The sequence below is a fragment of the Manis javanica genome, chromosome 7 (assembly GCF_040802235.1).
Source record: "Manis javanica isolate MJ-LG chromosome 7, MJ_LKY, whole genome shotgun sequence".
Classification (NCBI taxonomy): Eukaryota; Metazoa; Chordata; class Mammalia; order Pholidota; family Manidae; genus Manis; species Manis javanica.
Window position 1 is genome coordinate 27,877,758 of NC_133162.1, and position 13,307 is coordinate 27,891,064.

Sequence of the window (13,307 nt, forward strand, 5' to 3'; positions counted from 1 at the left end):
CCTTGTCAAAAATCAATTTACTATAAGCATTTATTTCTGGACTCTCAATTCTATTGCTTTGAGCTATGTATTCATCTTTGCACTGTACCACCTTGTCTCTACTAACTGTAGTTTTGTAGTAAGTTTTGAAATTAAGAAATGTGAGTCCTCCCAACTTTGTTCTTCTTCAAGATTAATTGGCTATTCTGGGTCCCTTGTATTTCCAGATGAATTTTAGGATCAGCTTGCCAATTTCTGCAAAGAAGGCATTAGGATTTTGATAGGGATATACATTGAATCTGTAGATCAACTGGAGAGTATTGTTATCTTAATATTGTCTTTCAATCTATAAACATGGGTTGTCTTTCTGTTTCTTTGTTACATCTATTAAAATTTCTTTCAATAATGTAGTTTACACATTTACACTTCTTTGATTAAATTTATTCCTAAGCATTTATCCTTTTTGATGCTGCTAAAATGAAATTATCTAATCACATTTTAGGATTATTAATTGCTAGTGTATAACAATATAATTGATTTTGTATACTGATTTTATACCCTGCCATCCTACTGAACTTATTTAATTTTTTTCTATGTGTATTGCTTAGAATTTTCTATATAAAATATCACATAACTGTAAACTGAAACATTTTACTTCTTTTCCAAGTTGGATGCTTTCTATTTCTTTTTCTTGCCTAACTGCCCTGGCTAGAACTGCCAATACAACACTGAGTACAATTGGTGAGAGCAGACATTTCATTTTGTTCCTGATTTTAAGTAGAAAACATTAAGTATAAGGTTAGTTGTGTGTATTTTATAGATGCTCTTTATTAGGTTGAGGAAGTTCCCTTCTATTTCAAGTTTGTTGAGTGTTTTTATTATGATAGGGTATGGGATTTTGTTAAATACTTCTTCTCTGTTGAGATGATAATGTGATTTTTGTACTTCATTCTATCAATATAGTGTATTACATTGATTGATTTTTGGATGTTGAACCAGCCTTGCATTCCTGGTATAAATCATACTTAGCCAATAGTGTATTATCTCTTTTGTGCTGCTGGTTTGCTTACAGAACAAAGTAAAGAGTGAATAAGGAGGGGCAAACAAGATATCCAGTATAGTTACCAAAGACAGTGATATAGTCAGGACCAATAGGTCCTGACTCCCAATCCAGTATTCTTCTGTTTCCACTGGTAAAGTACTTGCTACTGTGAGCACACAGTTTGATGGGTACAATGAGAAATATATAAAAATATGAAGATATAGTCCTGTAGACTCAAAATACTTGTAATATTATTGAGAAGAAACTTAATACATATGAAATCATCAGTAAATATTTCAAAACATGACTAAAGTGTAGAAAAATAAAATCAAGGTAGGGATTACTTTTGCTTCTTTTATATTCATGCAAGTGTTGGCTTCAATACTCAATGCCTGGCCTCCTGGAAATTATCAAAGACTAATACTGGAAAACTAAACTAGAACAAAAGAATTAACATTTAATGGGTAGTTACTATATACTTGGTGCTTTAATCTATCATTTAACTAGAAACCATGGTTTAGTTATTATTCCTGATTTGAAATGAGACAATTGAAGTTCAAGGAATTAAATTTCTCATGCTTTCTTACTACGCTGATGGACAGTGACTTCAATGGGGTATGGGGGGGACTTGATAATATGAGTGAATGTAGTAACCACAATGTTTTCATGTGAAACCTTCATAAGAGTGTATCAGTGATACCTTAACAAAAAAAATAAAATAAAAATTTCTTACACTTATATTGGGAGCCAGAATACCCCAGGTATGTCTGGTTTGCCCAGGAATATTGCTATCTGTACCATAACCACATACCAGCAGCACCTTAAAGCAGAAGACTTGGAGGTTAGTAGCCTAGAATTCAAATCTCATGAACAACCTTGTTACTAAACTTTGAGCAATTCATACCACTTCTCAGACCCCTAGCTAATCTGTTTAAATAACATAATGATAACATGGACTGCTCTTGTCTCTGAAGATCTACAGTGAAGTCCAAGCGTGGGGAGGGTTAGGTCAAATTACTAAACAGGATTATGTGTGCATGTGTATGTGATACTTACATATCTGTATCTATGTCCCAAAGCCAATGATGAAAACTATTTTTTGAAGTATTTATTATCTTAGTAATAATCTGAACAAGTAAGAAAAGAAACCACTGAGGTTATTGTTTTTTAGTCTGTCTCTCCTTTTTCATAAACTCCCTAGCAAATATTCTACTTTGAAATTGTACCTGAAAAAGTGAGGAAAGAAATTAAGATTTAAAGGTGAGGGAAATGACACATTTAAATAAAGGCAAAGCTCTTGCTATATACATTCACTAGTACCCAGATCTGTGCATACGATTCACAGAGGCTACAAATAGCTTTCTGACCAAAGGCAAGCTCTTTATATTATGCTTCAGTTACTCTCCTAAAAAAGAAACAACAGTTCTATTACTAGTATGTTGTTAGTATAAAATGAGATTATAAATATGAGATTATAAATTTGAAAATGAGAATATAAATATGAAAATAAATGTGAAACAGCTATATGAAATATAAAGCTAGTGATCTGCTCATAGGAAAACAGCTTTTATCACTAGAATCCACTCTATCTGTGGCCTTGGTTGAAAGAAATAGCTATTTTGATAAACTTCCCTAATCTCCCCAATTCTTACTACAGGTCTTTGTAAATTAAGATGACCCTTCCGGTTAAGCCACTTCTTTATCTGGGAACAGAGGTAGAAGTAACCTGGTGAACACCAGACATCACTTTTGCCTCTAAAAGTCTGGGAACTTTTACATCCTGCTTTCCAAGTCTGGGAATTTTTATGCTGCATCCAGCTAATTTTTACTCTGTATCTTTAGCATCTAGCCCAGGGCAACATAATAAACTAAAAAAAAGAAAATGAAGGAAAAAAACAAAATAAAATCTTCCCCTTTACATGTGGCTACAGATTGTATTCAGAATAAGAGACTCTGCCATACTGAAATGGAAATTTTTATTTTACAGATGAAAAAGCAAAATACTGCTGCTGAATTGACCCTGAAGTCACATTCTCAACTCATACCTTACAGTCGAATTCTCCCAGTTCATCAATTAATTCCACTGAAAACAGACTAAATCTCTTGACTGTGGAAGAAGCATAGATCAGATTGGACCATGATGATGGAGACAGTTGGCAAAATTAAGCAAAGGAAATGACTGTAGCTCTGTTCAAGTTCTTTTTCTTCATGGAAACATTCTCCATAGCCATGTGAGACTTCAAGGCTGTGATTATCCTGGCCAGAGCAGAAGATTAGAGCTGTGTCACAGAGAATTGTAGACTATTCTTCTACCATGGATATCCTGTGATACCCATGTCTCTCAGAGAGGGCTAAACCAGAATATTCTTTGCAATAGCACTCAAAGTCCTTACTTGGGTCACATCTGTTACCTTTAGAGAATACTCTGAGCTAGAAAGAGATGCTCCCATGGCAACGGAGGAATTTCTGCAATAGAAATAATAAAGGAACAGATAATTATACAGGTTGTTTAAGGAGCCTTCCTACTGGCACTTCATTTTATAAGCTATTTCATGGCTCAAGAACAAGGGTAAGTCAAGGATCTTGGTCTACTATATTTTATAATTTGTATTTATTAATTACTTGAAACATCTAGTAACCAAATCTACCAAATAGTATATTTGATTTTATGTTTAGAAATTTAAGTTCTAAGGCTCTTGCTTCTTTTACTTGTCATTTCCTCCAATTTATAAATAATCAACTACTAACTGTTAAATTACAGAAGCCCTCTCAAGTATAAAAAATAAAAAATAAATACTGAATGGTTTGAATTCCTTAATGGTGGCATGATTTCAAAATAACTGAAAATAGGGAGCAAAGGTAAGGGAAGACCGACTACGTATTAAAGGTAGAAGGGATAAAAATGACTATGACTCTTATCTTTACACCATAGTTACTTACTTTGTTAAAGGAAATTACAGGTAAATGGACACATACACATATCTGACTCATTTGAAGCTTAGCTGCTGAATTAAAGTTCATTATTAAATGATCTAAGTTCAGCAGTGACTTAAGGATAAAGACTCACCTATGTTCAGAAAAGCCTGTTTATTTAAAGCATGATAAGAACCACTTTGCAGTTGAAAGATTTATGCAATATTTATGTTCTAATTACAACATTCCATTCATTAGCCAAATAAGGTTTTCCTATTTGGGGAAGCAAAAATTAATCTCATCCCTTCTTTTATGGGTGAAGGAACACTTTTTTACCGGAATTTCATTCCTGAATCTCTAGCAGACCGAGCAGAACAGTGGAATTCTGTAGCACCTGAACCCTCAAGGATCCTTTGTAGATTTCTATCCGTTATACCACCCCCTGTTGGGAAAACAACACATAGAATTTTATGTAACACAAGGTAATACATAATACAAGAAAAAAATAATACAAGAATTTTGCATAAAACTTAATGAACAATAATGACTGCTCACCCTACTTGGAATTCCCAGACTGAAATTTCTCATTGACTCAAGAATTACTTTCTCTTTACTAAACTAGAATGACATCAGAAAAGAACGATAAAAGACATAGAATATGGACTCTGGAGAACAACTGACAATGCCATAGAACCTATATTATGGAATCTTATATATCGTTGGTTTATAACAATGCTACCCTTTACTGACTTTAGATCTAAAATGATTACTCTAGGGCAAGAAAAATCATGTGAGTGTTCTATCCCTACTCCTTCTCAATTAAAGCAAAATCAAATTAAAATGAAAGGTAAGGACAGGCTTGAGGATGAAGCTACAAAAGCATGGCCTCAGAGAGGTGTCTCTCAGAGACAAGTTCTCTCTCTGGCCCAAGATTTGAAGACCACACTAACTTAGTTGGAAATGGCAATAATGCAAGGTATTATACAGTTTATGCATTATAATATCAACTTTTTGTTTCATTTCACAGAAGAATCTGATTATACTTTATTAAAACTATACAACCAAGTACTTTATAATGTCTCAATTGTTGTGATGAACACTCAAATATCTATTTATAAAGAATTATATTCTAAAGTGATACCATGTTAAAATATAAAATTAGTTCATTCATCTTTATGTCCTTTTCTCCTAATATATAGAATGTAGTAAATAAAATGTTTCAATGACTGATAAAATATGTACTTTGTATCTCAAGCTATTCAAGTTGCTGAACTAACTTTACATACTTTCAGACATTAACTTTGTATTTTTTCTTACTGGTAGAGTAATATCACTAAACCCTAGGAAGTAGAAAGAACACAGATTTCTTTTAGATATGCATAAAGATAAAATGTAATGATGCCTTTAACTATAATACCTCAGGATAAAAATAGATGAGACATATGTGGCAAAATATTAAATCTAGGGAATCAATATATGAGTATCCATTATGCACTTTTCTACTTTTTTATATGTTTAAGAAATTTAATAGTAAGAAAAAATTAAGACTGTCTTTATATTTATCTCACTCTGATTCTAGATCACCTTATCTAATCCTTTAAAAACTTTTCATCTCTAATGAGCCATTATATACCTAGTTGATCTTATGGTCATTATCAGGAGCATATGATCTAATTGTTCTGGCTCAAAGGAAGAATTTTGAAATCAGAGATTTTCAGGAACTGAGAGAATATTATTAATATTAATCCAGGGATGTTACCTAAATGTTTGTTTATACCTTCTTGACAATTAAGATATTTTGAACCTAACACAGTATAGGGACATCAAACTTGGTGTGCCTCACCAGAGATGGACATCCATACTCACAAAATTCTGTACTATGGGAGAGCAAACATGTAGAAACCCCAATCCCAATTTACTTCCTTATCTGCCACTCTCTGAGCAAATTCCTGCTAGAATGTTCTCCTCTTTTAAGTTTTAAATTCAGCACATATCTCCCAATCCTAAACATTTTAATCAAATTATATATTCTTCTGTGCAAATACCATATATCGATAATTTATCCTATATTGTCCTGCCTCCTTTGTTCTTCCTTCACTACAGTTCAGTGTTAGACTAACAAATGGATAGATAATTAAATACCTGGCATTATCACAATCCTGCCTTTTGCCTGAAAAAAGAAAAAAAACAAGTAAATTTTAAATGTCTTTCTCTTAAATGAAATAAGGCAGTGAGAACAGAAACATGAACCAGAGTATATTAAATTTAAAAAATTACTACTAGTGTCTAACAGATTTTTAATAATTTAATTTAAAAATTTTTTAAATAATTTCATTGTTAATTTTTAATAGATCTCTATTTCTTTGGGATCTTGGATAAATAAGATGTTCAGCAGAGTAACTCTTTCTATCCAGAAAGGTTATTTCATTGCATTGCTTTGAAGAGTTGGACTGTGATGAACACAAAGAATAGGAGAATACAATATAAATACTGAATAATCACATCACCTTAAGAAAAGCCATTACTGAAAATTAATACTAATTCTGAGTTCTTGGTATGCAATGAAATGGAAGTAGGTAAATTAAATAAGATTTTAGCAGAAAACAAAGAGCATAGAATAATTGTAAATTACTAAAAAAACAAATAAAACAATCTATTTCAATCCTGAATCCTCAGCTAAATTCCCTAGTTTATTATACCAATTAAACAAAACTATAGGCCCATTTAGCTGGGTTTTGAGTAATAAAACTAGACTATATGAATTGATTCTTGATAATTTTGAAAGATAAGTATTGAAATTGCCTTGCTGTTATTCAACCTGTCATCACATATCCTAAATAAGTTTTGGTGATATACTCAGTATCACTAAAAGTCAAAAGGAAATCATCCCATTATAAGTGCAAACTCAGTGGAACTACTAACAGCAGGTAGGTAACAATGACAGAATAAAATCTACATTTACATCAAGTTCACAGATCACTAAGTTGCAGAATAAAATCACTTAAACTGTACATAAATTGACTTTTTTCTCATGGGTTCCTTAAGGTGAATCTTTAAAACTGGACCAGCCAATGTGGCTACCCAACACAACTTCTTGTCATTTGCCTCAACTGTCCAGCCTATGAATGCACTCAGAATTGGGTACACTATCTTTTTTCTATTGAGTAGTACTGAATCACAGAAAAAATTCAGTCGAGAACCACATACAACTTAGCTTCTTTCTACATAGAAAAAAAAAAAGAAACAATCAATTAATGCATTCACTAAATAGAATTAATGTTGAAAACACTAAGTTCTACAACATGTCCAGTTAGGACAAGTTAGAAAATAGAAAGATTGGCTTAGTGTGGGGAGGAGAAAATGGGAGAAGAGAAAGAGAGGTATCCAAAGTGAGAAGAAGGGCAAAAAGGTAAAGAAAAAAGAGGATACAAGAGGATAGAAGAGAAACCCAAAGATGGGGACAAAGTAAAAGTAAGCTAACACTGAAATAACAAATGCAAAGAAAGGAAGAAAAGCAGAAAGTCCAAAAGCTATGATAGCATAAAGGCAGTGAAAAGAGAAGGTAGTAACATGGGGAAGAGAAAAGAGATGATGCCCCTAAGTAGGCAGGGAAACAATCCTCCTCACTTCTAAGACAAGTTATGGACACTTAAATGAGCCCTTAGTAACTAGCAGTGTAAAGTAAAGTAAGTATTCAACGTGATTGTCTGTTGAGGATCTTTCTGTAATAGCAACAAACTCTAAAGATGCTCCAAAGACCTGAATATATAGTAGAAGCCATCTTTTAGAAAGTGTTCCAAATTTTTTAGTTTAAAGAAAATAAGGGTAAGAAATGATATGATGGTGCAAAGAGAGAAACAGACTGATAAATCACTTGGAAACAGTGGTCACAGAAAAAGTGATAGATTGTACAATATTGGTTTAGTTACATATTACAATATAAGGTGTAAAAAAGTTATTTCTCTTACAGAACATGAATCAACAACAAATTACGCTCTATACTGAGCAAAATCAGAATCTCCAACTAGTATTTAAGTAACAGGGTTTCAGTAATCAAAAAGTGATCTCAAACTCCAACTTCTGTCATATTTGTCACTGAAAAGGCACATAATTTTTCATGATAGCTGAATTTCGTCGTTTTGTTATATAGTAGGTGGACAACAAGACATGAGCAGGGGGGGATTGGGGACTTTGGCCAGTGTTTACATTTGGTGAGATGCTTTTTTACATTCTAAACAAACTGTTCTCCAGGGATGTGAGGAGGTAACAGATAACAGACCTGCCAAATCTGGCTGGTTCCAACACTGAGACTTCACCTCCAAATACATTATATGCTCATTAGCATACTAAAAATCCCACCCCTTGGCATGTGACAGTTCTGAGGCAGACCATCTAAGGACAAAAAGAAGGCATCATCCTATTTCCCAGGCATCTCCTCCCTATTCTAAGGAAACTCCACTTATCCTAGTGAAGAGTCCACCTCCTACTTAAACTTTAGCCATAAGACCACCCAACTCAAACCCCACTGTGCTGCTCACCTCTGGACCATACTCACACCCCCTCCTTGAGTGTGTACTTTGCTTTACTAAACTACTCTTTGCTTGTACCTGCTTGACCTGCTCATGAATTCTTTCCCAATCAGAGTCAAGAACCCTTTCCAGGGTTGAGGTTTCACCTAGAATGCAGGGATATCACCCCAGGCTGGATTACCTGACAACAAAATTGTCAAAGGTTGCTCCAAAGCTACCAAAAAAGAATAAACAAATATTTAAGTGCCTACCATGTTAGCAGGCACGGTTCTAGGTATGGGGAATACTGTGGTTGAAGGGGTTCCATAATATGCCACTGTGGCATAAAAACTATTTTGAGCTGAAGTCATCTGAGTTCCTGGAATTCCTCATCTGCCTAAAGCAGAGTCTCCCAAAAGAATTAAAAAAGACTCAATTGTCATAAATCCCTTCCCTGGGAGCAACTCATTAGCATGATCCCCAAACAGACAAATAGTAAAACCATTGTATTTCCCATCTGTTTTCCTGAGGACTCACTTATCTTTCCGAAAAGTCATTTTCCCCCACTAAATGCCCTTTCTTCTTCCTCTTCTAAATTCCTAAATGCCTCCCCAACCTCCTCTTCACCTATTGACAGCATATTATCCCCAAATTCTAAGTACCTCTTTGAGACATTTCTTTGTGAACTACAATACACACATATGTAATTAAAATGTTTTTTCACTCACTCATCTGTCTTTTGTCAGTTTAATTCTCATGCCCTCAAACACTAAAATTTAAGAGAGCCGAGAAAAAAATTTTTCCTTTCTGACATGACGAATAAGAGAAAGTTCCCACTCTCATGGGGCTTACATGTCCAAGGAAGACAGACAACAGATAGGGATATTTATATGGAAAAAATTCAGTGGCAGTAAGTATGATGAAAAAAATTAACAAAACAAGGTAATAAGAGAGTAGAATGAAGAAGGGGGTTCTTTCCTTTCATAGTATTTATTTCATAGAATAACTGTTAGAGAAATAAGTGGAACAAGGCCATTAACATTCTCAAATGTCTTAAACTACAGCATCCATAAAACAAAATATTTACTACCTAGAAAGCTGAAATGAAAAAGTTATATTTAACTGTTTCTTTCAAGTAAAAGCTTTCCAAAACATATTTTTACAGAGATAAATGTTATCACTTTTTTTAGGAGGGGGGCTGAAAGGAAAGGAGCGACACATAGCAGCAATTCACCGGAGAGTTCCGCTTTATTAGGGAAAGGTGCTGGGTTATATAGGAAGAGGCATGAATTGATTGAGGTGTCACTTCTACGGGGCTGGTGGCTGTTGGCTAGGTGCTGGGATTGGGAGGGGGGCGAGAGGTGACTGGGCTTCAGGTGGCGCCGGTGGGAACTGAGGACCCCGAAGAGAAGCCGGAAGTTTGCCATCTTACTGGTGGGGACCCTTCATTCCCCCCTTTCTCCTCTATGGGTTTGTGGACGTTGCTTTCTCTCTGGCTGCTTCCTGCTGAACAGGGGCGGAGAAGGGAGTGAGGGCTTGAGGATTGGGAGGAAAGGGTTGATAGGACTCCCCGCAGTAAGGACGAGTAGATGTGGACTTCTTCAGGTTTGGAAATCAATGAAGGTTCTCTGTAACTATAGGTTGAGGACCTGTTGATTCCAATGGTGCCAAGAGGATATGGGTGTCAGGAGCCAGGCGTCTGCGGCCATTGTTTCCAGGAACAGTTTCCAGTGGAGAGAGGGGTCCATCTCAGCGTGTGGTGAGGAGGTCACATGAGGATGAGGGATCTTCTGTGGCTAGAAGCTGGTAGTTCCTGAGTAAAAGCTGGTTGAAAGCTTGATTAGAGATTTTTCCGACTTGGGATTTGATGAACTTTATTATACAGGGTAAGAAGAGACAGGCGAGAAGAATGACTATTATGGGGCCTGCAATGGGCCAGAGCCAGGTGAGGAGGGGGTTTGTTAGTATTGAAGAGAATGGGTTGGAATTGGAAGCAGAGTGGAGGCTGGAGGCAAGGTCGGTGAGTTTGGTAATGTTAGTTTCTACAATGCCGGAATAGCAGCACTCTTCCCAGAGGAAGATGCAGGTGTCGCCCTTCTCGGCTGTAAGCAGATCTAGGGCCCGCCGGTTTTGAAGGGTGACTTTAGCTAGCGAAGTGACCTGTCTTTGGAGAGAGGCTAGAGAATCGGCAGTGGATGTCAGGGCTCCCTCAAATTTGGCGTTGAGATCTCTAACTGCCTATAGAGAGTGACCCAAGGCTTCTCCCGAAAACCCTGCCCCAATGGCTGAGGTGATCAAAGAGCTACTGACCATGATGGGAAGCAAAGCAGCTCTTTTTGTGCGCGAGGGCAAGGGAGGTTGGAGCTCAAGGAATTCTGCCATGCTGTAAAGTGTTAACTGTGGGATTAGGGTGATGAGAATGCAGGGTGTATCGGAGTTGAGAGGCACTGAGTTGAAAAGACTGCCATTACACCAAAAGAAGTGTCCCGGTTGCGTAAAAGTCTTAGAGCCGGAGGTAGGGGTGTAGATAGAGAGGCAGTGAAGTGCGCTGGGGGGGGGGGGGGGGGTGGAGTTGGGCCTACACAGTGGTGGATGGTGAGATTATCTGCGTATTCTGGTTCCCATAGGGGTATGTCTGCCAGGGGGCAGAGGGGTTGTCTTTCTGCATGGAAGGAGTAGTTGGAAATATTAAGGGGCACGGCGGCCAGCAGTGGGCGCTGTAGTGATGCACACAAGAAACAATTGGCTGTGTTAAGGGTGTGGTTGAGAAAGATGGTGGTGTCCTGAATGAGCTGTAATGAAGAGTAGGAGAAATGGGAAGAGGGGTGGGGATAAGAAGATGAAGAGGCGCCGTCAAGAGTTTGGATAATGACTTTTTCGGAATGTCTGCTATCTGATGCAACTTGAGAGATCTGGGAATGAGAGGGAACATACTTTTGAGAGATATGAAGGGTACCGTGGGGGGTCGAGGACCCCCCCCATAGTAAACTGAGGCTGTGACTCTGGCAGCTCATCAAGAGTCCCAGGGATCTGGGATTGATAAGGAGAATGAGCCGTTGGGATATTTCATGAAACAGTTGGAGGAGTAATACTGTGGGTACTGGAAGTTACTCATGTAGTGAATTGCACAAGACCAGTAGGGACATCTCTTGTAGGTGTCTGGCTATCGCCTGCAATAGGCTTGTTTTTGGTCATAGAGGAAGCAGAGGTAGGGAGAATAAGGGTAGCTGCTAGTGAACACTTCAGTGGAGGGAGGAAAGTGGAGGTATAAAGGCTCAGAGCAGCTTTTCAGAGGGCAGTCTGGTGTGGCAATGAGGGCAGTAACTTTTGTTTGATGCTGTGTGTAAGTCTGTCTGACTTTGAATCGCCATACAAAGGAGGCTGGGGTGGCGGGGAAGACAATAGGAATGAGGAAAAAAGCAAGAGAGCAGTAAAGGAGGAAAAAGTCATGATTTGGGTATGGATGGCAAAGGGGGTGAACGGGATTTTGGAGGAAAGAGGACAGTAAGGTCAGGAGTCTGGAGGGAGGGAGAGTTTATAAACTTTTGTAGGTTAAGAGCTCTTTTAGGTGATGTGGGGACAGAATGGTAAGGGGCGCCCTGAATGTCAGTTTATGAGCTGCCTTCTGCAAGAGCTGTCTAGCGGCTAATGCTCGTAGGCACAGAATGGTAAGGGGCGCCCTGAATGTCAGTTTATGAGCTGCCTTCTGCAAGAGCTGTCTAGCGGCTAATGCTCATAGGCAGGGGGCCTATCTCCGAACTGTGGGGTCTAATTGCTTGGAGAGATAAACTACTGGGGCAAAGGATGGGCCATAATATTGGCCTAGGACTCTTAGAGCTTGACTGGACCTCTCATGAATGTATAATGAGAAGGGCTTCGACAAATCAGGAAGATGGAGAGCTGGGGCTTCTACAAGGGCTTGACGGAGCTTAATGAAGGAGTGTCGGGGTGAGGAGGATAATGGTTTTTAGGGGGGGGGCTCTTGCTGAGGTCGTATAGGGGTCTGCCAACAGGGAGCAGGGAGAAGTTAGGGATCTACGCTCTAAAATATCTAGCCAGGCTTAGAAAGGAAAGGATTTCTGTCTTGGTTTTGGGAATGGGCAGGTCAGAGAGAAGCCATTTTCTGTCTAAGGTAATGGACTTTCTTTGTTGAGATAGAAGGAATCTGAGGTAAGTGACAGGAGGGGAAGAGATTTGAGCTTTGACGGGGGACACTCGGTAACTTCTGGACGCTAGAAGGTTAAGTAGGGAGGTAGTGTCAAGTTGAGACTGTTCTCACGAGGGACTGCAGAGTAGAAGATTGTCTATGTATTATAATAAGGTGGACTTGGAGTGATCATGATGAAACTGTTTGAGGTCCTTAGCTAGGACCTGTCTAAAAATATGGGGACTATCTCGGAAGCTTTGTGGCAAAACTGTCCAGGTGAGTTGTTCAGAATGTCTTGTGTATGGGTCCGTCCAGGTGAAGATGAAAAAATCTTGGGAGCAGGGGTCTAGAGGGATAGAAAAATGGGTCCTTGAGATCTAGGACTGAGAAGTGGGATGCTGAGGCTGTATGGATTTGGAACTAAGGGATGGATGGCTATGTTGATGAGGTGAAGGTCTTGGACAAGGCGGAAAGATCTGTTGGTTTTTTTTAACAGCTAATATGGGGGTATTAAATGGGGAGTGAGTGGGTCTGAGGTAATTTATGTTTAAGAGATCTTGAATGATGGTTGAAGGCCTATGAGGGCTGAAGTGGTTAGGGGGTATTGGGCCTGACAGATATACTGAGAGGGGTCACGTAATTTGATAGAGGCAGGGGGACATAGGGCCACGGAGGGGCTTGTAATGTCCCAAACTTTGGGATTTACAGGGTGTATGAG

The 13,307-nt window shown here is 38.0% G+C and overlaps 1 protein-coding gene across 4 annotated transcripts in view; it reads right to left on the reverse strand.

Annotated features, from left to right (window-relative positions):
• Positions 1-2,980: 2,980 nt before the first annotated feature.
• Positions 2,981-13,307, reverse strand: part of CUTC (cutC copper transporter) — a 38,420-nt gene continuing 28,093 nt past the window's right edge. For 3 of the 4 annotated variants that reach the window (XM_037001234.2, XM_073240560.1, XM_017664385.3), the window contains 4 exons: positions 6,077-6,104; positions 4,271-4,376; positions 3,433-3,487; positions 2,981-3,277 (listed from right to left, as the gene is read on the reverse strand). In XM_037001234.2, the coding sequence (XP_036857129.1) occupies positions 3,116-3,277; positions 3,433-3,487; positions 4,271-4,376; positions 6,077-6,104 (351 nt within the window). In that variant the 3' untranslated portion in view covers positions 2,981-3,115. Of the gene's footprint in view, positions 3,488-4,270; positions 4,377-6,076; positions 6,105-13,307 lie in introns of all 4 variants that reach the window. The other variant, XM_017664386.3, reaches the window with a different exon arrangement.